The following is a 25867-nucleotide window of genomic DNA, read 5'->3' on the forward strand; positions in this document are numbered from 1 at the left end:
TGAAGGTGTGATGTTGCAAAAATAAAAATCAAAGATGTTTCATTGCCCTTTATTCATTACAAAAATATTTGTGTATAAATCTTCACAAATCTCTACATTGTTTGGTATGCCACCAGTCAATTTTAACAAGTTCTTGACAACTAAAAGCAGTAGTAAATGTGACACATAGGATGCAAAAACTTAAAATACACCTACTTGAAATGCAAAATAATGGTTGATTATACTTCTTCTAGTAATATATTTAGACATATTTTTTTTCAAATATTCTATCAAAACCTTAAAGTCAATCAGAAATATGATGGCATCCTCTTAACATTACTCCAACACTTTAGTTTGAGCCCACTTTATCTCTAAAAGCTGATATGACAATATTGCTCTATAGTTCACATTATCAGCAGAAACCACATTTAAATCGGCATATCTAAGACATATAAGGAAATATCAACTCTTACATAGCATGCTTTGTAACTATATTCAGAATTTGTATCTAAACTGTGTACAATAATGTGTGTTATACTCTTTCAGATGCAACAAGTCTTACAGAACGTTAGTCATTTGGCTTCTCCACATCAAAACATTACTGTATATATTCAAGACACCAAAGATCCTCACGTCTGTACAATTCCTCTTTACATACATATATTTACGGTACTCAATTATAGAACAGTTAGTTTAGCGGTGCACAATATCTCCCCGTGGTCATTGGTTCCCCTGCAGGTGTAAACATTTGCATCCTCTGCTTCAACTTTTGAAAGAATCAGGGTGCAGCATCCATCATCATCATACTCTATTTGGACTGTGGAAGATTCTTCTACAGGTTCATCTCCACAGAGCCAGACCACCTCTGGATCAGGATATCCTGAAGTAAAAAACAAGAGAAGTGAGACATCTGGTATTAGAGCTGTTTTTACACCTTCAGAAGCAAGTGAACCTTTCGCCTTTTGGGTCTGAATACACTAACAAGTGTGACTTCTCATTAAATGTATTAGTGCATCATACAGAGACTGTTTCAGTATGAAAGATTTGAGTAGAAATGACATAAATGAACCAACAGAATGGAAAAAAAGGGTTTTGTTTCCATCTTTTATCACATAAAATAAATAAATGCACATTTAAAAGTTTCAGGTCACTGTTACAGATCTCATCTTCTAATATTGGTATTAATAAATAGTAAATCATTTATGGTCCTTCTCTAAAGTACAAAGAATATCTAAAAACTTCACAATAATCCACAATTAGAATGAAACCAACAATAAACAAGGGCTATTTTTTACAGTTATTTACTTCTTTAAGAGTTACATTTTTCTTCGAATCATATTTTCCTAAATGCAACACTTCTGTGTTGACTCCAGTTATTGCTCACTATGAGTTTTCACAAAGAAAAAAATTCATAATCTTTTCTTTGTTAAATATTCATTTTAGGCTATAAGCTCAGTCCTCTTGGTAGAAGGTTCAGCTTTGAAACTGGTTGTTGAGACATTGGTCCTATTTCCTTGTTGGTTTGTTCAAAAGGCATACCTTGTTAACAGAGACTAAAACACCCAGCATGTTGGCTGGGTTGATAATTAAGTGGTGACAGAGAGGGAAATGACTGTGTTAGCCTATTTGTATACCCGTTAGGTGGCATGAGAGCCGGGCACAGGAGCCCCGAGCTACTTTCTGGTCCTCCAGTTTCTTGGTAAATTGGGGTGGTCCCTGCATCTTAAGCTCCAGAGACTGTAGCGCATCTTCTGCTTCAGGACTCAGAGGAAGGTCTAGGAGACAAAAGTAAATAAATATGTCACACAAATGAAGTGACTCAGTCAAGATGAGGAAAGGATAAAAAGCATCTCACCCTTACCAACGCTTGGGAGAGTTGGAGAGCTTTCACTTTTAGACAGCAAAGCCATTCTCTTTAGGGCTAGCATAGCCTTCCCGGCTTTCTATAAGACACATTTTAATGAGACAACAAAGTAACTGAGCTGCACAGGACAGATTGCTCAAATATTGCGTGTTACCTTCCACTTCTGCCTGGCTAGAAACCTCTTCATCTTCTCCTTCGACAGACATTTTGTGGAAGATAGGTTTTCAGAGTCAAACTTCTTCATCCAGGGGTGAGCAAGACCCTCTTCACAAGACATCCTCCGCCTACAGATACAAAGAGAACTGCATAAGACTGAAAAATGGTGTCTGTGGGAGAGTTTTGGCTATATATTTGTGAAATGACCTGGGATCCTTATTTAGGAGAGAGCTGATGAAATTCTGGGCCTCCTCAGTTATATCTTCAAAGCTCTCTTCATCAAACTCCCACTGAGCTGCTGTGACCAAGGCCAAAGTCTCCGCATCGCTGTTTCCCTGGAACGGAGACTCACCGCTTAGCCTAAAACAGAAAGATTGAGAAGAGTATTTGTGAGTTTTTACCACTAGGTGGCATTATAGTATGAGGTCTGCTCTATAAGGCTTTCGGATAAAAATTTGTTCTTCTGTGTGATTCGGCATTGTATACTGTACAAAGCCTTAAAAATACACTCTCAAAAATATTAACACCTTTTGAAAGTTTTCACTTTTTTGATGCTGCAAACACTAACTTTAATGTATTTTATTGAGATTTCATGCCAATACAATGCAATACATAATTGTAAAATGAATATGCTTTGATAAAAAACATTCATTGTTCAGGGTTATTGTTCTACTGGATCCATAAAACCGGCAAGGAAATGGATTGAAATTTGTAGTTTAAACCTGTTAAAATTGGCAGTCTACTAATTTGATCAAAATCTTTATGATTAAGTCAAAAATCCAATGTCTAATAAATATGGTTTGTGGCTTGAAGAATTCAGATGTGCTTATTAGCAATTTTCTTTTGCTGAAACAAGTTTTACTGCATGTAAAAGTGGTGAAAGTATAAACGTTTCCTGATGACATCACTTATAATTACTTTGACATCTTTGGGGGGAATTTTTGATCCAAAATTTCTAGGATACTTCCTGGAGTGAAAGCTAACTGTTTCACCTTGAGTCAAATCCATGCTTTGAATTTATTGCGCTGTTAGAAGAGTGATACCAACCTTTTGATTTGCATTTTGGCAATAAAACAAATAACTGTATTACAGTGCTGTTTTGATGTGGCGGGGACAACAAGGCGACTCACAGGATGTAGCAGATAACGCCGATGCTCCACATGTCAGTGGCCAAACATACAGGTTCATAGTTGATAACTTCCGGTGCTATAAACTCAGCAGTGCCATGCATCACCTTCAGATCTGTGTTCTCATCTGTGTAAACGTGCATTACAAACTGAGAACATATATCCAACACAAGAGAGATGCATAAATAGGAAAAGAATTTTATTTTTCATACCAAGTTTGCTAGCTAATCCAAAGTCAATTATCTTTATGGAAGTGCCAGTGGTGTCAACACAGACGATATTTTCAGGTTTCAGATCCAGGTGAACAATTTTCTGCTGATGCATAAAGGCGATCCCCTCCAGAATCTGCTGTATGTAGCGCACACTGCCAGGCTCTGTGTACTCAAAGCTGTCATCCACAATGCGATCAAAGAGCTCCCCACCTGCAATACTACAGGGAAAAAAATACAACTCTGACATCTGGCACAAAACCTAATTTTAGCATTGTAATGAGAATTTGACATGATGATACTTACAACTCCATTACCATGACCATCTCTGGTTTATGATCATAAGCTCCCAGACACTGAACCAGCTTGGGGTGGTGGAGATGATTCATCAGCTCGATTTCTTTACGAGCAGCTTCTCTCTCTTTGGCTCGCCGTCCTTTGTAGAACTTTCCTGCACACACACGGCCTGTCTCCTTGTGGGTGAGCTTGAACACCAAGCCAAATTTTCCCCTGAAGAGGACAGAAGTCAGTTTTGCCTAAAATCTTCAGGCATAAAAGTGATCATACAATAACATCTCAACAGATACAAGCTGGCAAGTTCATTACAGTGTAAAATCATGAGGAAGCAAGACGTTCAAACCAACTCTTCCATCAATTGCAGTGAGCAGGAATCATAATCCTGACTCTGACGTTCTCTGCCTGCCTTTCTAACTACATAGACAGATATGTATTTAAAGAGGAACAGCAAAAGCAAATTAGATGACTAGCAGAGATGATTAGGTGAAAATATTGTCTCTGTTTCATGAATATTGAGTTGAAATGAGACTATCCAACATACACAATATCTTCAATCAGAAGCTTCCTCAGGTTTATGCAGAACTGATAGCTACTGTAGATCCGTCAAGCCCACTAAATCACTGCCCACGATGACTGAATAAAGTTTGACAGTGTGAGTTGCAACAACATTTAATTTCCTTATGAAAATTTTTTGTATTTTTGAACTGAATTTATAAACTGAAATATACTGCAGTTTAGCACAAGTAAAATAAAATGTCTTCCACTAATAAAAGAATTAGCCAAACTCTGCATAAAGTGGATGGACAAACTAAGATTATCATTCTTTGTCAAATCTTAATTGGATTTCTTTCAGTCCTGTTTGTCAAAGCACAACTTTTAGACATATTTTATCTTTGAAGTGTGCTTAAACCCTAAAATGTATTTTTATCCATAATTTGCATTTGTGTCATGGTCAGGTTAAAAAGGACTGGATACTTTGGACAACCTTCAGAGAGTCTGAAGATTAAGATTACTTGAAAGGATTACAAGAATATTTGGCTTCTTGAGAGTGAAGAATGAAGAGACAGGATTGAAACAGTTGAAAAATCCAACCCAGATAATACATGTGCATTTTAGATGAGTTATTCTTTCTTTCTTCAACTGTCAGAGTGAAATTGTATAAATTTTTTACAGCCAGACATCATGACACTTCCAGTCATTGGAGGAACAGGTTTCTGCAAGCTCAAGTTTTAAACACATTTACTGGCAGAATTTGCCCTCTAGCCATACTAGAAAACTACTTACTCTTATATCCAATTGCATCCAGAGTTCTCAAGAAAAGGGAGTTTTGGCTCAAGTTCCAAAAACACAAGTGCTAGAAAATGTGTAAGCTGCAGATACTCACGTTCCCAATTTCTCATGCAAGTTGTAGTGATCTGTAACTTTGTGGGAAGAATCAATAGTGACACAGGAGTATTGAGTGGCTTCTTCTTGTGCTTTCTTAGAATCTGCAAATACAAACACAACATATTGATTGAAGGCTTCCTATTATAATTACAACTTTCAGATATGGTACCAGATACAAATAACACCTGACCTGGTTCCTCCATCTTCACCACTGCTGAAACTGGGCTGGGATCACTCTTCCCCACTGCGTTATAAGCCCTAACTCTGAAACAGTACTCCTGTCCTGGTTGCAGCCCAGATGACACTTGGTATGAGGTGCTGGCACACTTGGCAGTGAGTTTTTTCCACTCCCCAGCCTCAGAAAGCCCCTGGTTTCTCAGTTCTAACACATAGCCCAGGACAGCACTGCCGCCGTCGTAACAGGGTCCTGACCAGGACAGCACAAGGTTGGATGGAGATATGAGAGAAGCCACCGGGCCCGAAGCAGGAGGCTCTGGCCTGTCTGTATAAAGATGATGGAGAAGGGAAAGCTGGTTCAAACTGAAAGAACCACCATATTTTTTAACCTTGAAGCCAATATGCTACTGCAGTTGAATACCACACCAACTGTCTGCTCAGAATTCACAGTGGTTTTCCAAAGCTGGACAATAACAGATTGAGTAAAACAAGCCCTGGTCCTATGGGTCTTCATTCAGACATTCACACGAGTCATAGTTTAGTGTAAATAAAGCATAGATCCATCATGCCTTGAAGTAAAGCGTTCAGACTGCTGGTGGTATAACAGTGTGGTGGATATTTTCTCGTCCCATTATGAGTCCCTTAGAACTCACATAGCCAACTGAGCATTGAGAGTTTCTTTAACATAACAATGAGTTCACTGTAGTCAAATCACCTCCACATCCATCAGATGTCCATTTAGCAGAGCTCCTTTGGGATGTAGTGGTACATCTCAATGTGTTCACTGTACACACTCATGTGTACAGTGAACAAATTCACTGAAATTGTGTGATCCTATCAAAATCTTTTGTTCCACCTCTTTCCAATGCAGATTCTCTTAAAAATCTAAATAGATCTGTCTTTATAAAAACTGCTGTGTCAATGAAGGAACTGACAATATGCTCCTGGACGTTCTCACAGGATGTCAGCCTCGCACACTGATATTGCTAGGCAAAGACAATATACGCTGTTGTATCTTTGCTTCTTGGTAGACATTATTGAGTGTAGTGCATCAACCTTCTTAATTGTTATTGATTTATTGAGTTTTAAGTTATCAGAATATTTAACTGTTCGAATGCTTCGCAGGTGTGTAATGTGATCAAAATATTTCAGGAATGTTTATCATAGTCTTGAATCTTTACCATAAAGATTTGAGGCAGTTCTGAAGGTAAAAATGGGTCCAACCTGGTATTATCAAGGTCCACTTATAGTGGCCACCTAGTGTGATGTATGTTATTGTCTTACCTATGACAGAAAGGGTAAGTGTGTGTTGGGCTGAACGTTTGCGATCTTTCACTACCACAGTGTAGATTCCGGCGTGCTGCGGTGTAGCCTCTGCTATGACCAGCGTACTGCTCTGTTCTGTATGTTCTGTCCACAATTCTGGACCGTCAACTATCTGTGCACACACACACACAAAAGAAAAGCCATGGTGTTAGATAAGTACTGTGGAGAAATCAACAGCTGCGCATTTGCTTTGTTTTTACCTGTTCTTTGTTCCTGATCCAGCAGGATACCACAGGGGGACTTGCGGTAAAAGAACACGTCAGATTGGCAGTTTGTCCCACTTTCACCTCAAAATGCTGGGGTGGATTTTGAAAGCTCAATACTGGGCCTATAAAGACAAAACAACAAGAGTGTTTTGTCTTTGAGGTCAGAGTTTCATTTTATCACACTGGAAGGAAACAATAAAACATGGAGTGTAAGTTAGAGATAAAGACTAAAAAAATGTCTTGCAGAGGGTTTTAGGCCTTGTTCTGTTCTGTATGAAGGAGGAATATGTTTGGTTTCCTGATACCATTATTGTGGAATACAGGAGTATCAAGTCCGGTAGAAACAAAGAGCAAAACACTAATGACAAACTCACTAACCTAGCTCATGTTAAACACAGGCAAAACAGCTCACTCTTTGAACACAAGTCCATATATGAGTTTAGGTTATCTCCTTCTCACATACTCAGTATGTAAATATTGTGGATGGTAAATTTAAATGAACTTAGAAAGATAAATATAATTTAAAAGGCTTTAGTGATAACATTTAACTCACTGTGTCTAATTTCTGTCCACCCTTCATATCTAATTTATTATAATAATAAAAAAAAAAAAAAACAAGAAAAAGAAATATGACAGTATGTTTACTCTACAACAGATGGCCTGGCATTATCATGTGCATTTCTCATGCTTTTGTTCAGGCAGCCAACACCCTAAGGCAAAGTTTTTCAACATAATAAAGCACAATAACTTAAAAGCAATTCATGTTTGTTGGGGTTTTTTTGCAGCCCCAATTCAAACCATAACAGCGCAAACACCAAACTACTCACAATTACAAGTTACATTTATTCAACAAAAAAGCAGTGACTAAAAAAGAAAAATTATGTATTAAACAACACACAGGAATGTTTTGTGTTGATGTATATCTAAGCTACTTGGTTGGACAAAATAAATGTATTTCTCACCTGTTGAGTTGGTTCTCTTCTTTGGGATGACTTCTGTGCAGAGAGATGAAGAGCAGGCAGGTTTAAGCTGCTGAAAATTAAGGTGTGGTTCAACTTTGACTACTATGGCTATCAGCTTACAGGCTCAGGAAGTTTCAGTGAACTTGAAGTGCAATGTCCACTGCCCTACATGGTCTTTAACTGGGAATGAAAACTTTCAGTGGGTGTATCAGGGAGCTACATTGTTGAGGAAGGCTTTAACAATTGGTATACATGTTGCCTGACAGCCAATCACGCAAGGACTGGAAGTGTGTTTCCTTTCAGAGACTAAACAGGAACATCCTGAGGTTAAGATATTTTTCTGGGTTTTAAATGCAGGAAAAAGTAAAATATATATTGCTTCCTAACAAATAAGTAATGGAAATTAAGATGCTATTGAAAAGTGTGATGAATGCCTTTACCTTTCGGTGAAGAGACAGGACTCTGTTGAACAACCTTTGCAGACGATGTACAAAGAGATCCAATACACTTGTGCAACTCAGCTTTGGAGGTTTGTGAAGACTGTCCATTTTCTACAGGGCTTTTGAATACAGAAGTGGGAATCTTTGCGCCACCGTACATACTTTCGAAGTCTGTATTGGTTGGAATTAAGAGGAAAAGCAAAGAGGCAAATAACACCAACTCTGGCAAACTCTTACAATGTCTTGCAAAAGTATTCACACTTAGTCACATTTTGTCATCTATTTACAAACACAAATGTCATTGTCTTTTATTAAGATTTTGTGTAGTAGACCAAGGCAAAGTAATTCATAAATGTGATGTTAAAGAAAAATTATACATGCTTTATTTATCAAAAAGAAAGTGTGCAATTGTATTTAGCACACCAGTGGTATTTACAAGTTCTGACTCAGGTTTTCAGTTGAATATACGTCTAAAAATTGGCTGCATGAATACCAATCCACTGAATACTTGGCCAAGTAGCATTTTTGTTGGAGATTTGTGGATCCCAGAGAGGAAAGCTTGGTGTATTGTAACAGAACTTACTAAATTAGTACCTTCTTTGTTCAAAAAATATTATTGTCATTAACTGTGTTAAAAATTAACTTTCTTGTTTACGGATTACTAACTTTTTTTTCCAACTACCATGAAAATATGTTGATCTCTCTTACCTCTAACAAACACAGCTGCACTGCAGGATGTTCTCCCTGCACCATTTTCAGCCAAGCATGTGTAAGCCCCAGCATCTTCTGGCAAGCACTCTCTCACCACAAAACTTACATCTTGGCCATTCAAGGAGGAGTTTCCAAAATGTACCATTTCACCTGCCAATTAAAATGAAAACAATAGAAGCATACTTCTTCATTGGCACAGGGATACCTTGATTTAACTAAAGTGGAATTGCAGAGGATACAGTCAATGTTACCGACAGAGATAAGGTGTGTTCGAGAAACGGGAAGAAATTTTGAAAAGGAGTCAAATCTCTTGTGTTGAAAATAACTTTTTCTCAAACAACATCCAACTTAAAACCTTCTTAGGAGTTAGTTGACCTACTGCTATGCTAGCTGTTCAAATGGCAGTGTGGACATTAGAAAGTCTTAGGCTTTATTCCCAATAGCGCTCTTGAGCGTGTAGGGAAATCACATCGTATGAGTCCGGCAAGTTCCTTGAGCAACAATAATAACAGCTTGTTTTGGACTCGAAACGAACTTTGTCCTTTTATTGCCCAGATTCTGATGTGAATTCTGCTTTCTATAATGGTTGGAAATTTTGAAATTTCCAATTTTGACCTCATTCCAAACTTGAGCTCCCATCTTAGATTAAACCATTTTATAAAAATCATCATATCTAAAAGTTAAATATGTATTGGATAACTTTCAGGTCTTCAGTCAGCCTTAACTCCAATGCAAAACAGCATTCATATTTAATCGACTCCTGTAAGTAAGAGGTGAATTTGCTTGGATTGTAGACTTTAGACTTTTTTTTGCTGTTTTAGATTACCAGTGTGACAAATATATCTGTCACTGAGCAAGGATACAACAACATACTTTGTTCTTTGCTTACCGTTGTGCAGCCATGTAACTGTGATGGGCTGACTTCCTGTGAGAACTCCTCTTAGCACTAAGTCAGTTCCTTCATCCACACAGCAATCTTCAAGTGGCTTTATAAATACAGGTGGGTCCAGATTTTTTGGTGAATCTACAATGGGAGACAATATGTAAAAAGGTTTTTGTCCAAATTGACATTAGATAATCACACAGTTTCTGCAGATTGTTGAATAGACATCCTCTACGTAGGTTTCCCATCTCATCAAATCCAAAAGGTTGAAATCTGATGACTATGAAGGCCATTGGAGTTCAATGAACTATTTTATTTCTGTTCAAGAAACCAGTTTGCATTTAGTTGACCTTCGTGACATGGTGACGTGTCCTCCTTTAAGTAGCTGTACCAGTGCTCCAACAGGGGCCAAGAGTGTGAGAAGAAACTATCACCACCCCCAGGATTTAAGATGTTTGCACTAAATTCTGACCTTTCCATCAAAATGTGCTTTTCCAATTTGTAATTATTCAACTGTGTTAATGCCACGGTTTCCTGAGCTGACAGGATGACACCTGGTGTGTTTTGCTGCTGTTGCCTATCTGCTACAAGTTTCGACATGTTGAACATTCAAAGATTGCATTCTCTAAACCTAAGTTGTAATGAGTGGTTACCAAACTACTCTAGCTTCTCAAACCAATATTCTCATTCTCCTCTGACTTTTGACGTCAACAAGACAATTTAATTCACACAACTACCTCTCACTAGATCTTTTCTGTGCACAACCCCAAAAGGTGGGGTGCTAAAGCTGCAGACCAGCAGTTTCTGAAATACTCTGACGAGTATCTGGCTCCTAAAATTATGGTTTATGTTACATAAATTTCCTTTCGATCCTGAGGTTTGGTTTGAACTTCAGCAAGTCTTCTTACATTGTTGCTTATATGGATGAAGTTGTTAGCCTATAAAACTATTTGTTGACAAGCAATTGAACAGGTAGACCTAATAAAGTAATGCATTGCCTTAAATCATAGACAAAGAATTTGTTTCACTTGATATCTTTTGGGGTACATGATGAAAATAGCTCTCTTGCTAACAACATTTTGAACCACTGCATCAAGTAGACAGTTTGCTCTGCGTCTGTTTCTTAACACGTAACATGTTTCACAACAGAAATTAAGATAGTATACAAGGAAGTATGCAATTTATTTTTCTCTCAGTACCAAAAACTGGTTGCACTTCTTTATTTTTTAATTCCTTCTCATGTTAAAGGGGGTGACCATGGCACAGAAAAACTAAATATTAACGGCATAATTTAATGAAAGCATGCTGTTTCTTGTTTGCGTGCACAAATTTTGCGTAATAATGCCCTGAAGGTAATGACCTTGTTCTCTGTGGTAGAAGTTGAGTTACTTTGTTAGATTTGGATGATGGCCATGAGGGGGTTGGCTGCTGCTTTCTCAAGAATTTCCCTTCCTCATTCTGGCATGATCTTGTTAAAAAATATAAGTGCTACGCTAGAGATGCAGCCTGACAGAAAGTGTCATTGCTTGCATGATTCTTCTACAGGTACATGTTAAGCAACAAAGCTAGAAGAAAATCTGTAGCATGCAAGTTATAGTTTAACACAGTAAGAATTTTACCTGCAATCTTTAGTAAGTTTTTAAAGCTTTTAATTCAGTGCAAAACTTTCTGTGTTAGGACAGTTTTGGAAACTGTCATGAGAAAGGTCAATCTTTATTACTCTTTCTTCAAATAATATCATATTTATTTACTTAAGCTCAGCCTTTAAATTAGGGCTGCTCTCACAACCATCTTCTATTCTTACTAAAAACCTTCAAATAGCTGTCTAACGGTTTCCTTTTCTTGGCTGCTGAAACTGCAACATGCCAAACACAGCAGAGAAGCTTTTTGACTGACAAACAAAACTGTGCACTCATGCATCCCAGATGATAATTGATGTCCAAACACTTCGTGCAACACTTTGAATAACAAGCGCATGCATGATGAGCTAAAAAGGAATAATAAAATGTGGCACATTTAAATGTTGGAAATTATGCATATCTTTAACAAGAAAAGAGGAAGAAGCACAATAAAAATAAAAAACAGCATACAAAATTTGACATTTTGGAGTAAAAGGAAAGCTAAAGACATTTGATGAAGTACAATGAAGACATATTGAGATGACCTATTTGGAAAAACTGTGATGAGTGCAATGTGTACTTTAAAAACAAGCCCTGCTGCAATGTGTTTGAATTCAGTGTGCCAACTTATGAGACGCATTGCCTTGTTCAGACTTGAGCTATTGATATTAGTACCAAGGAAAATGCAACAAGAGAAAGTACTGAAATAAAACATTCTCTGGTTTTCTAATCCCATCTTCAGCTCTTACCTTGTCTGGAACATTTTCCAGACGTCCTGATATCTGTTGTTCTTGTCCCATTTTTTTGTGCACATGGGGGACATGATGGCTGGAGCTGCAGCTTGAAGGTTGACACATAACGCTGTTTGCTTCTGTCTCCGTTCATGTCTGTTTTAGAGAGCCCTGCAAGGTCTAAACAGAACAAAAAAAAAGAAGTTACAAAGTCATTTCTCTGACTGGTTATCACACTTCCTTTCTGAGTTTGTGATGTGAGCCTCCACAGCTTGAACTCTCTTCTGTATAAAAAAAGAGAAAAAAATCAACAAGCCACTTTTGTTTACACTCCTCCCTGTTGAACCAGCAACGACTCTGCCTTGTGCCCTCACACTTTTCTACAAAACCCTCTTCTCTCACCCTGCCTTGTACTGCACTGACTCCACCTACGTGACAAATCTTGTCTTACCTAGACCCTTTCAAGTGTGACAGGCAGCTGTTTATCTTCCTAGAATCTCTCCCTGTAACCAGAACCCGCATCTACTACATATCCCCTGTCTTTATCATCATGGACAACAGACACACACTCTGGATAAACGAGGAAAGTCAGAAAAAGAAAGGAAGGGCTTATCTCTACCACCCAGGCAAAGGTCATATTGTGCACCGTTTGTTGAATGCACTGCTGTCCATTGATTTCTATTTGACTTGTAACTTATCAATGCTTCAGCTGAACTTTGTAATGCCTGACATCAGCACATTCATCCCAAGTGTGACTACCATAAAGCTTTGATTGCGAACAGGAGCGTTTTAAATCCCTCCTCCGACAGTATCAGCCCTACACACACAACGTGGCCCTTTCTAAGGCAACCGACCCATCCGCTGCTAGGGTAACTCTCTCTCTCTCTCTCTCTCTCTCTTAAGGGGTCTGTTGTTTTTAGACTGCGTGCTGTAGAGGTAGACAGCACACCAACCACACAATCTGAATCAGTTAGGTTAAAATCAAAAGAAAAGTGATAATCAAACAATCTGCACTTAACTGCTCAGAAGCCTTAAATACCAGCACTGAAATGAGTTGTGTATTAATAAAGTGACAAGCCTAAGCTCACTGAGAGGAGCATAACAATAGTTTCCACCTCACTTCCATCCCCGCTTTCCAAGTTCCACATCACCGATCACAAAGAATAGCACTGCGAGGGGCTTGTGTTAATTTCTGTGTGAGCAGAATTCCTAAATCAAACATTTGCCCAAAAAAATAGCTGAACTCACAGAGATTGATGTGTAGTGAAAGCAGGTTGGTGTAGCACAAGTTATAAATGCAAGGTAGACAGCATTGTTCTATTAGAGATAAAAACGTCTTCTTGTCAAAAAGAAAGGTTGTTAGCCTCATCAAGACTAGACTCGTCTTCTGAATAGCACTTAGCTTGTTACAATCTCTATCAAGAAGATGCTGACATTTCTTGCAAAATGTAATGGAAGTAGCACAAAAATAAGTTACCAGTGTTGTCCACTACTACACTACATGATGGACAACTCTACTAATAAGGCAAGGCACAAAGCTTTTAATCAGCCATGACAGATTCCTGAGAAGAACAGAGAACATTCAGATGAATTTGGTTGTTAAAAGAAAGCTGCATGAAACACTGAATAACTGTAAGAGTTTTTGATATTAAGCAAAAGAAGAGTAATGTAATTAAAGCTGATGTTGCACATAAAAGGATTTGATTTTTGATTACTATACCCACATGTAGCTTGTCTGCAGGCATCCTTCAAGGAAGTTTCTATTCGTGAAAAAAATGTTATCATCTGTTTACTAAAGCTTAAGATTGTAGATGGTGGAAACATCTATTATCTGAGTGGGTGACAGATTCAGAAATAGTCACAATAAGTTTTAGCAGGTAGGTGGAAAGATAAAATCTCCAGACTGAAGTCTAAAGATTCAAGCAAAAGTGTTGAAATACAAACAAACCAGAAACCAGTAAAATTAAAGAGAAAAACACACAATAAGGCACAAACATATACAAAAAAAATCAGGAAAAAAGACAATTATTTTTTATACAAAATTAGTGTTGGATAGTCTTCTTTCAGAGTAAATATTAACTAAAATATTTTGTTTACAATTTTACACAGACTTTATTTTGTTCAAAGTAACCTTTTCTAGTTACTATTCCTCCAAATGTTTGGTCTATATGCATTTTATAATAAACATAGTTTCTTGTAAAATAAAAGCAAAGTCAAAAGGCAAACTGACACTAAAATTATTCCTCAACCTGAGCCATAACAAATCCAACCCCCCACTAACTGACATTTAGTCAGTTTGCAAAGGAAGTTTTACATTCCTTTGCAAAGGTGATTTAAAGGTCAAGGGCTTGTCTGTCCTTCAGGTCAATCAGATTGTTCAGGGAACAAAATTAGTCGTTATGTACATATCTAGCTAATGGATGGGGTTCAGGGCCAAATACAAAATACCAAACAAACCCTTACTGATGTATCAGTTTGCAAAATCTGACTGATTTTCATCATTTGGCAGAAACAGCAAAAGAGACAACTTCTATATTTAACAGCACCGTGACAAGACACTATTAGGGATGGAAATCGATTCATGTACAGCTCCACTTCTTACTGCTTACATTAGAACTTCATACAGCATTGTAAAAACAAACTAAAATATAATCGGAACACCATTGCATCTCATCAGCGTGACCAAGAAAGGCTGTCATTTTCTATTATATGGTTTTTTTTATAGAAGCCCATAAAATATTAACATGAATGCATTTACTAGTGAGATATTTAGTGGCACTAGCAACACATGTTTGTATTCAACTTTTAAGAAGGGCAGGAAAGAGGTTTATTAAGATAACTGGAAAAGAGCTGGAGCACTAGAGGAATTGTTCACGGGGTCTTTTAAGCCCTGAAGTCTGAAATGAGAAATGGCATGATCCTCTACACTTTGGAAAGCTGGTAGAAGCAGTTGCACCACCAACAAGAGGGAGAGAGTTGGCTCCACCTGGAGGTTAATTTTGTACATGGCAGCAGGCCCGTTAGTGGTTATGAACTCAATTGTGGTCATTTGCTCCATTGCGAGACAAGCAGTAGCTGAAAACTCCTAAATAAAAATCCCTAACTAGCTATTTAATTAATTAATCAATTAATTAATCTAACAGCAAAACACTCAGATAAATGTTTCCTACTATGGTGATTTATTTGATCCTGTAAAATTCTTACAAAGAAGTTTTGCTAATAAGAGAGGATTGTTTACAAATGCATTCATTTCTGCAAGATGAGCTTCTCAGAAATATATTTTATTCCCTTCCCCAAACACAGGTTGAGTTACACTGAATGCTTGAACAGTTTAAGGCCCAAGACTCCCAACACACTCTCCTATATGGAGCTCCCCCAGCAATAATGTCAGTTTGACTGTTGACCTACTGCATAAAGGTTCCTGCTTGGTTTTTGCTTCATTGGTTTTACACACTGACTGTGACTGCCTGGTCTCCAGTTCTCAAAGCATTTCAACCAAAAGTTTCACAGATATAGACATGCAGAGACCATGAGGAAACCACAAGATGCAAAAAAACAAAACAAAAAAAAAAAAAAAAACTGGACTACTGGAAACTACTAATGTGCATTAAAAATTAAACCAAAAAAACTTAAAGAACTGGAGCTGGGGCACAGAATCTTAACAGATACTTAACCCATTTTTTCATGTTGTTTCATTACAACCACAGAATTCTATATATTTTAATGGATGACAGAGCAGCACAATGTATAACTGTAAAGATAAAGGAAAATGATACAAATTTCAACAGTTCATTTAAAATATAAAAGTGTACCATTTATTTGTATTCAGCCACGATTACTCATTTAGCCCATAATTTTACCCATCATTTTTCATCCCACAGGAAAAAAGAAAATCAAGCTTTTGTTTGCTAAATTTTATGTTTATCTTTATTTTAGAATATAGAAATAAAGATTAAATGTTGGCTCTTAAAAATTGACGACAAAATTCTGAGAGTGCACATTCATCCAAAATTATATGTTGTCTTTTTTCAAGTCTTGTGACATTTGCAGCTTAAAACATTTTTTTTGGCTGGCCAGAATGCTCTCTAGGCTGTAAGATTGCACACCCCGGAGCTAGACATTTCTGGACCACCTGCGTCTCTTCTAAATCAAAGGGGAGGAGTTGATACCAGATGTTGCTATGCTGACAGATCTGCTGCTTTTTGATAATTGGACTAAATGGTGATCGTCTATTCTTTCAGCCAATGCGCGTTCAAGTCGTCAACGCACAGTATCGAACCCCGGACAAGAAGAAGCCAGGTTGGGGGGGGCTTCGAGAGGTCCCGAGAGTTATTCGGTCGACTTCTGGAGGAAATGGTAAAACTCTTAAAAGTGTTTTCCCCCCATAAAATTTCATTCAGAGTTTTTTCTTTTGGTGTTCGACGGTTATACCCACTAGATAAATTGACGTATGTCAGTTTAGAAACGTGAGGGTACGTGCTAAGAAAGCTAGCTTAAGCAGCGTCCGGTCCACTTCTAACGGCTTGTTAAATTTGGCAAATTAGCTATCTGGTGTGCTGTTCTTCGACTACAGTTAATCTAAAATTGTTAAAAATTTCTTACCTAGATAATTGTATTTATTGTACAGGGGTTAAATGGCATTAACAATGAAATACTGTTTTTCTTTTTCTTTTTTTTTTTTTTTTGCTAGCCCAGTAATGAACTGAAGAATCGGCCAGAGTTTAGAATGGCGTTTGACGGGCATCAGACCACTTTGGGAAATTCACTGTTTCAGCCATGTCAGCGTCAGGTAAGTTAGAATTCAGATTTTTTCCCCCTATATGATTCCTGCATCTAATATCTTGGAAAATGGGGTTTAATTAATTTAATTTCTCGTTTAAAATAATTTAAAAGCAATGTACATGCATGTTATTATTACAAAGTACTTACGAAAATCCTTGGATGCCATTTTTTCCCTGCCAACCATAGTTATATAACTAGCAACTGAATTGCCGTTTTAAAATATAATTTCTTGGCATGTTAAAATTACAAACTTGTGTTTAGGGGGTTTCATCAACCCTCAGAAAATCTACTTATAGCAGCAAAATATATTTTATTTGTCTGAATATGTTGGAACACCTCCAATCAATGTTTATTTATTTATTTTTTTACCGAAATACACTACAGTAAATTTCAAAATTATTAAAAAGTTTAATTATTTTAAATAATTCAATTCAAAAAGTGAAACTTAACATCTGAAGTGATACATGTATAGTGTTTGTGAGTGTTCATTTTGATGGCTATGTTTTACAGCAAATGAAAAGCCTAAATTCCAATTATCAAAAGGCAGAAAAAGTTATCTTATTATTGATTTGGTTCTTTTGGTGTCTTCAGATTTGTTGTTGAAAAATTTAACACAAAAGAGAAGCAGGAATTTTCTTTTAGTTAGTTAAACATCTTGTACATTTGAGCAGTGACATATAGAGGAATATTTTTTTTTAATAAAAATTGAAAAGGAAACAAGAAATCCTGTTTGCATGGCAGCTCTTTATGATCCAGGCTGTTGTATGGAAAGTCCAACTGAATAATCTAGTTTTTCACCAGGTGTAAAGAGTTCAGAACCTCATTTGTCAAAAACAGTTGACGTGGGAGGAAGAAAGTAGCACATTGTTGAATCTAATCTTTCTCTCTCTTTTAGACAGGTGTTAATATAAGTGGTAAAAGTGGTTGCATGTCAGTCCCCTTCATTCCCAACCCAGTCCCATCACGTTGTGAGCTTTCGGATGTTTCCTGGTCTCAGGAGTCTCAAGATGATCAGTATGAACTCCGATATGCCCAGACTGCCATTAAGAACAGGTATTGCTGTTACTATAGGACTAAGTGTAGTGTTATGGATGTGTAATTTTATTTCTCAAAATAGGTAAGACTTTTTAATTTTGTTCTATAGAAGTTCTTCTGTTTAAATAAAAAGATGTTTAATGAGCACAGAATACCTAGAACAGAGTATTAAAGTGATTAAACGAAAACAAAATTTTCCATGTAGTAATTATTTGCCACCAACAAACTTGGAAATTTTTTGATTAATTTAATATATTTATAAGAAATAATTTGAATCTTCCCTAATGTTGGAAAAAAAATCTAAATTTGCTAGAAAACAATTACAATTTTCCATGATCAGAAGTTTTTTGACAATATAAAGTCAGACATGGTATTTTTTTGTAAATAAGATTTTTTGGCAGAAATGTACTCCTTCATGGATAGAATTTTTTCTTTTATATTCAATGACCCTAATACTTTGTTGTAGAACAGGGGTGGGCACTCCCGGTCCTTGAGGGCCGGTGTCCTGCAACTTTTAGATGTATCTTTACTTCAACACACCTGAGTCAAATAATGAGGTCATTAGCAGGACTGCACTTGGGAGGTGATTCAGCTATTGAATTCAGGTGTGTTGGACCAGGGAGTCATCTATGAATTGTAGGACACCGGCCCTCGAGGGCCAGGAGTGGCCACCCCTGTTGTAGAACATAGTTTCAATATCAGATTTTGTTTTTCTTTGAAGGAAACAGACTGATACCAACTGTGATGCTGAGGCAGACCTTCAGGGTCTTGTTTCGAATATTTTGGACGAAGCAGATTCACAAGATAACTTCTACAGTGAAAGGTATTTCAAGGTTTTATTGTTACATATTAAGTTCATATAAATTGTTGTATGGATCAAATAAACTGGCATATGTTCCATAAACTCTGACAATAAATCCTATTGTCTCTTTTTAAGCCTACCTACATGCAACCCCATCTGGTCTCCAAAGACACTGAAAGAAGAGTTACTACAGTATTTTCAGCCAGAATCTAAAACATTCAACAACCCTTCTTTCATTCCAAACCATCTGCCCCATGAGGCCTTCAGTAAAGCACAACAGTCAGTAGATAAAGAAGTTAACGAGATGAGTCAGCTGTCCAGTGGACTAGCTGGGAACCAGCAGTGGTCTTTTAATTCACCAAACGGAGGCACTTATTCCATCCGTCCTCAAAAGCTGCCACCAGGACTACCATTGTCCAACAAAGTAACCGCTGACCTGTCTCAACAGTATAAACACATCAGCATGTCGCCTTATAACAGCAGAGGAAACGATGCGTCTACCAAAAACGTCCCAGTGCTGAGCGACATCTTCCGATCTCAGAAAGATGCAAACGCCTCGTGCCTTGACGATCTATGCGAAGACCACTACAATCCAAAGACCGTAAATCCGTTCCTAAATGACCGCTGCGTGCCAGAAGATATGAATCAACTGGTCAGCAGCTTTCGGTCATTCATGCCATCAGATCATGGTAGCGGCTGTTGTGGAGACTTTCCCGGGGTGCACAAACCAGCAGTGGACATGGTCAGAGGAGGAGGACTGGCTCAACAGTGTAGGAAGCCCAACGACCCTACAGGGTTGACACAGAATTTCCCCCAAACGCAGACGCAGAAGGAGCTCTTTGGCCACTTGGAGCAGATGCAAAATGGAAGAATGGGAGATGTGAGGAAACAAAACTTTAAACTTGACGACTTCCAAGATCTTCCCGAGTTCAGCTCCGAGCGCATGGAGTACTTTCAGAAACCAAAGCCGTTCCCAGCGCATCTGACCTTCCCGAACCAGCACAAGATGATAATGCACGTAGACAACCACAATCATCAAAGCATGAACCAGTATTCAAAATATTATACAAGGCAGAGCCAGAAAAAGAGCAAGCCGCAAATGGAGAAAGAAAACAAGATGATGCAAATGCCTGGATTTACAGGAGAAGGCTTCTCTAGAAGGCAGCAAACCAATACACACATGGCAGAGGGAGAGAAACAGCGCTTCTCACAAAATCCATACTTTGATTTCCAGGGAAACATGCAGTCCCAGAGACGTGACGGAGAGAACATCATGATCAGTGCAGGAAACATGCAGCAGTTTACGCCTCTTCCGTATTCTCTGAATGACTTCAGAAGATACTCCAGCATGGCCATGAACTCAAACCTCAGCTCCAGATCCATCCTGCCCTGTGAAAACCGTGGGCCTCACATGGACATGAACGGCATGAGGCCCACTAATGATGCTGCAGCATTCAGCTCCTTCATCAGCGACATGAAGAACCACAGAGGGGAGAGCACCTATCATGGCATGGCCTCAGCTCTGACGGCTTCACTGATGATGAATCAAGAAGGACCTGCTTTCCAGATTCACTTCTACCTGGATGAGTGTTACGAGCAGTTCAGGAGTTTGGAGAAGGAGAGAAAAAAGGTATGGTTTTTCATTCTAACATCAGGATTATTATAATTTTTTTATTTTTGTGGTTATCGTTGTCTAATATCTTCTATTTTAGGCAGAGGTCATCCTTAAAAAAGCTTTTCCTGGGAAAAGAGCTGCAGTGATGACAAACACCAATCCCCCCAAAACTCCACCGAAATCAACAAGAGTTGACTACCTTATTATTAATCAGATGAAGGAGCAAGCAAAGGTAATATTTTCTGCAGCAGAGCCACGTGTAGGGACAATGGTGTATTAGGACCATAGTAGATAGAGAAAAAAAAAGTAAATTTCTGCCAAAAAAAACAAACATTTTTAGATTAATCTCAGAAATCTTCTAAAAAATTTGTTAGAAAGTATAAACTCCTACATAAAATTAGTCTCAGAAATTTACTAAAAAGAAGTTGGAAAATTATGGGGGGTTTTTCCAGAAAATGTTTGACTTTTCACACTCAGAAATGTCCAAAAAAATTTCTGGAAAAGTTCTGTAATTTTTCTTTTGGTGGAAATTTCACATACTTTTTTTTTTCATTTTTAAAGGCCATTATACGTGGCTGTTTCATTTACGCACCTTAAAACATCAGGAAAAATATCACAAACTGCAAATTCCAGCTATAACCACTATGACATGCAAATTACTCTTGTTCAATTTAACATTTTTGTTCTTAAATGTAACTAGCTTAGAAAAATGTTATAGCTTTAAATATTGTTTGTAAAGGTGCAGCCTTTCCCGCTGCTCCTTCATCAGAACACACTCAATAAATTTAGTGTTGCTGTTTTTATTATTTATCTTTTCCTTGTTTAGACTCAGATGAGTGATAAAATATGGTAATATTAATTTGTTGCAGGTGGCAAGCCTTTTTGATAGAATGGAGTGTCTCTGTGGAGTTCCCCTGCATATTAACATCCACGCAGCGCTGAAAACACATCACATGGCCGTTTGTATCACCCAGTCAAGACGCAAAGAGGACAGTGGAAACATGACAAAACAGCAGCAGCAGGGAATTAATTTCACAGAGGACAGAGGTAATCATACTTCCATATACTTTTACCTCTTCTTTTAAAGGTGCTCATGGTTCCACCTGGCTTGTTTTATAGATAACCCGTTGATGGTCATGGCACTGAAGGAACTGGCTGCTACAACCAAGAGGCTCCGAACAGCCCTGTGGTGCGCCCTCCAAAGCACGCTGCCGAAAGCCGTCAAGACTCAGGAACACGAGGTGGATGAGGAGGCCGCATGTGCCGAAGGTGTCTCCTCTCCTTTCCTAGGTTACTCCTTCTGCTTATGAATTATCTAAGTACAAATGTGAGATTTTGAATAAGGTTATAGTATCAAATATTCCTGTAGTATTACTTACCTTAAATGACTATATAACATTTTATTAAAAAAAAACAAAAAAAAGAGTGATCACAACAAATGAGATAAGCAGTTTAAAGCTCGGAAGATAACTGATTTTTCTGACATCGTTGACCTTTTTGCTCCAGAATTACATGAAATGTAATTTACAATTTGCAACATCTTAATTTCCTTTGATTAGTGTCCTCTCCAGATTAACAGCAATCTTGTACCAACACAGTTGTATTTAAAGACACTATTTATGCAGAAGATTTCAGTGAATTCTTCATTTTACTTATTTATTGGAATATAATAGAACCTCAGTTTTATGTATTCCCCAGTAATAATTGAATCACAAAGGCAGTCGTTTAAAATTAACAAAACCTAAATTGCTTTCTGGAATGTTCCAATCAAATCCTTCGTATTTCTTTTGTAACCTTACCATTCTGTAATCAGACAAGTTTTTGTTGTTTTTTTGTTTTGTTTTTTTTATCTCTAGTTTGATTTAAAATGTTCCAACAATATTAAGAGAAAGACTCAATGTATTTAAATGCTTTAATCACACTTATTAGAGTGTTAAAAACATCAGTGAAATAAGAGTTATCTCAAAAGTGTTAAAGGTTTCATTCACCAAGTTTATGTACAAAACATTAAACCTTTTGAAAACTTTTAAAATTAACTTGACATGTTCTAGTTTGTGAAAAACTATCTTTTGGTGTTAACTTTATAATCAGTCAGTTTTACTTATTTAAAATGTAGATCTAAAGATTGTAAAATCTTAGTAGTTAAACATTTAAATATAAATTTAGATTTCATATTGTTAGCAAAAGGCTACAGGTGGAGTGTGACCGTTTTTACGGCGTCTGTATTTAACTTCTGCATTTCTGTATTTTAATTGTTGTGGATGTTTTTTTTCATATTATCTGTTCTGTACAACTAAATTAAAAAATAAACACACTTTTCTGGAAAAAAAAAAAGATTTTATTAGTACTTTTAAGAAGAGAAACTTCAAAACATTTGAATGATGGAACATCGTACACTTAGGTTAATTTAGCAAATTTTGTTTGTATTTCTTGGCAGAATGTATAGAAGTAAAACCAAAACTTAATATGTAAAAATGCAGATGATTTTCTATTGAGAATTGTGCAGAAATATGAAGCATTTATCAGATGATGCCTGCTGGAATAACAGTTACAAACTTTATTATTTCTTAACGGGTGAACATGTCAAATCCTAAACAAAGTATGACACTTTGAAAAGAATTTCCTAAGGGTAGAACATTGTTTCAGCATAGGTACATCCTGTCTAAGGTTTCTCTGAATTACCTTAAATTAGTGTAAATGTATTCAGGTATGAATTTTAGTTCTACACATCCAGTTCAGTGTTTCTCACAAGTGAGAAAGTCTTTACCAATAATCTGACAAACATGATGTTAACATATTAGGAGACTTAGTTAAGAGAAGCACACATTTCTAGCTTTTACTTCCCATTCTTTAAGTATTTTTTTGCAAATCAAGCTTTTTATAAAAAAAAAAAAAGAATAAGAGTCCTTTCTTTTGATTTTATCTTTTACGTTCACCTTTTTGTGTACGTTTCTTCTCTTTCTCTTTTCTGTCTTGTTTGGCTAGTTTGTCCTTCTCTCGTTGCATTTTGTCCACTTCTTTCTTCTTCTGAGCATCTTCTCGAGCCTGGTCACGCTTTTGCTTCTGTCTGTTCAGCACCTCCTCCACGTTGGTGTTCCTGAACAGGGCTGATGCCAACAGTGAAGGAATTTTAAAACTCATCGCTTTTTATGCGTAACCACTTTGGAGACGTAAATAACTGGAAAAAGCATAGTTAAAGGTTGGTGACACATCTAAGCAAAGACATGTTCATATGCTAAATATTAAGGGATTTGTGGTAAAAGCAGTGAAAATAGTTATGAAGGATACATTTATCGCTTCCAGGACCATCAATTCCAGTTGGTGGTTGCTCTACTTCAGCTTCAGTGCTTTAGTCAAGGGAAAGGTACACATCTGAAATGCAACTGGTCTGGAGACAAAAAAATAAACATCTGCTTCACTCTTTACATGATTATACTTGGACTGTATGTTTGTACCATCAAAAATGTCAGTAAGCAAAGACAAAGATATAAAACGCATTCAAGGATATTCTTCTTCATCCGTCACATTAGCGTATTGAGCAAGAAGGGCCTCTTTTCTCTTTTTCGACTCCTCAGACACCTCTTTCTGTTTCACCACAATCTGAGCCTGTTTTTCTATCATGCTGGCAATGGCCTGGACTTCGGCTAAGAAAAATGAAAGGAACAGAAATAGTTACAATGCCATACAATATAGTACCTCGGTTCAGTCACTGTCAGGACAGTACACATAACACATATGATGGGAACTGATGGGAGATGAAGACCTTGAATAAAATGTATAAGTACTGATTATTATAATAATAATCAGTAGTGAAGCGAATCTGAATAAGCAATCAGATTTCTTGTACATTACTCTTTAAAAATACCTTTCCATCTTCTGAAGCAAAGATTTGATAAATTCTAAAGGACAAACTCAATGGAGCAGATGGACATTTTGGCTTGATTTCAGACAACTCCATTTAGAATTTATACCTGTAAATGTTGGTATTTAACTTCATTTTGAGACCTTTTTTGTAAAACTGTACAATATAACAATTTGGGGTTGAATATTTCTGGTTCCCTACATGCCCAATAATGCGTTTCAGCAGAAACATATTATTGCAGAAGATATGCAGATAATATGTTTCTGTTTCAGCAAAAATATATTATTAGGGCGATAGAAATTGTAAAAAAAAAAAATTGAAGTAAAAGCAGTAAGGAAAATGTGGGTTAATAACTGCAGTGTCAATAATATTGCATTCCCACATTTTCCTGAAGACTGTGCAGCTCTACCTTGCCTGAATGTTTTGAGTCTTTTTGAGCCAACAAGTAGGTATGTGACGGCTGACACTACCAAGATTATTCAACCAGTGTCTACTTTTACCAGACGAGTTGTTGAATTATCAAATCAAATCATTATGTATACCGTCATCGGTGTTTTGTCTGGCAGCCAATCGGTTGCAACATTCCTTCCAGTGACTGATAATCTGCTTGCAGACCTCTTCTATGGTATCTTCATCCTTAATAAATGAGGAAAGGAGACAGTGACGGATAACGCATTTTGATCATGAAACGTTGTTAACATATATCATCGTAATCACTAACTTAAGTGAACTTCAGCCTGAGTGGGACAATTATCAAGCAACCATAATATATAATCTATAACAAGGAAAGTTCATTTTAAAGCCGAAAAACAACATTCTGTAACTCTTGTCAGAACAAACTACACTTTTAGTTAGCTGAAATAAATATTGGGTGGAGTTTAGCTTAGCAAATTAGTAAAACTCATCTCTGTGAGTTAATCGGCCGCTGAATAAGGATATATGGCTAAATTTAACACTGACATCAGCACTACAGGACTTAAAGCCAGCCGACCGAGAGAAGACAGACAGAAGCAGATGTGAAGACAGCCTTCGTGAACGAGCGAGACACGCTGCTTGAATATTTACCAGAAAAGCGGACAAAATTCCCTGAAGCGCATCTTCCTTTTCCTCGTCGCTCTCCTCTTCCTTAAGTATTCCTAAAATATATGCACCGTACACCTCACGGTCAACTTCTAACGAGTCCAGTCGGTCATTGAGCCAGCTTTCAAACTCCCCGGCATCTCCCATGGGAGCCGCCATCTTGGCGCTTTGAGGGCCTACCTTTCCAACAGTTGCCCTAACTCAGTGCCTGTTTAAAAAATACAAAGTCAATGATCGAATGAAAGAATGCACATGATTATTGTCTCAGTAGAGGTGGGTAGAGTTTCGACAAATTAGCGAGAATCTAATATTTGAATAAATAGCACTCCTTCATACGGCAAGCAATTATGGCCACTGGAATAAAAAGATTCTTCTTCAATCTCAAAATTCAGACTTTTTTGTTGTTGTTTTACATGAAAATAAAGCAGAGTTTTGACTCACAACTGTGACTTTCATCTCAAATTAAATATCATAGTTCTGACTTTTTAAAATCAGAATTAATGTCGCAATTCCGAGACTAAAGTCAAAATTATTTTTTCGTCCCATTGGCCCTACATCTTCTGTCATTTCAGGTATTTTACTTGAGGGTTGATTAGAACTGTTGGGAATAATCTTGTC

At 37.2% G+C, this 25867-nt stretch overlaps 3 protein-coding genes across 8 annotated transcripts; 1 reads left to right on the top strand and 2 right to left on the bottom strand.

The window, feature by feature from the left end:
• Positions 1-33: 33 nt before the first annotated feature.
• Positions 34-21509, bottom strand: mylk5 (myosin, light chain kinase 5). 2 transcript variants are annotated; one of them, XM_044101351.1, is made up of 18 exons: positions 21381-21509; positions 12092-12253; positions 9730-9864; positions 8838-8990; positions 8130-8300; positions 7690-7722; positions 6722-6849; positions 6480-6633; positions 5209-5520; positions 5017-5119; positions 3642-3845; positions 3339-3556; positions 3130-3253; positions 2207-2359; positions 1998-2127; positions 1841-1922; positions 1614-1754; positions 34-859 (listed from the first exon to the last, which is right to left on the bottom strand). In XM_044101351.1, the coding sequence occupies exons 1-18, from the start codon at positions 21400-21402 to the stop codon at positions 657-659; spliced, it is 2628 nt and encodes an 875-aa protein (XP_043957286.1). In that variant the 5' UTR covers positions 21403-21509; the 3' UTR covers positions 34-656. The 2 variants fall into 2 exon arrangements, with proteins under 2 accessions (XP_043957286.1, XP_043957287.1); XM_044101352.1 differs by lacking the exon at positions 21381-21509 and adding an exon at positions 12525-12639.
• On the top strand, positions 16240-22641 carry moto (minamoto). Of its 5 annotated transcripts, none has more exons than XM_044101353.1 (8): positions 16240-16429; positions 16764-16862; positions 17751-17908; positions 18612-18713; positions 18828-20322; positions 20405-20539; positions 21177-21354; positions 21427-22641. In XM_044101353.1, exons 1-8 carry the CDS (start codon positions 16292-16294, stop codon positions 21615-21617), a joined length of 2496 nt encoding a protein of 831 aa, XP_043957288.1. In that variant the 5' UTR covers positions 16240-16291; the 3' UTR covers positions 21618-22641. The 5 variants fall into 5 exon arrangements, with proteins under 5 accessions (XP_043957288.1, XP_043957293.1, XP_043957290.1 ...); XM_044101358.1 differs by having other exon boundaries at positions 16330-16429; positions 17755-17908; positions 21427-22636; XM_044101355.1 differs by having other exon boundaries at positions 16345-16429; positions 16769-16862; positions 21427-22513.
• Positions 22642-22758: 117 nt separating this feature from the next.
• Positions 22759-25445, bottom strand: ccdc43 (coiled-coil domain containing 43). The gene is made up of 5 exons (XM_044101359.1): positions 25235-25445; positions 24712-24805; positions 23816-23951; positions 23596-23651; positions 22759-23414 (listed from the first exon to the last, which is right to left on the bottom strand). The coding sequence occupies exons 1-5, from the start codon at positions 25406-25408 to the stop codon at positions 23227-23229; spliced, it is 648 nt and encodes a 215-aa protein (XP_043957294.1). The 5' UTR covers positions 25409-25445; the 3' UTR covers positions 22759-23226.
• Positions 25446-25867: the final 422 nt, after the last annotated feature.

Source organism: Gambusia affinis, linkage group LG19 (genome assembly GCF_019740435.1).
Source record: "Gambusia affinis linkage group LG19, SWU_Gaff_1.0, whole genome shotgun sequence".
Classification (NCBI taxonomy): domain Eukaryota; kingdom Metazoa; phylum Chordata; class Actinopteri; order Cyprinodontiformes; family Poeciliidae; genus Gambusia; species Gambusia affinis.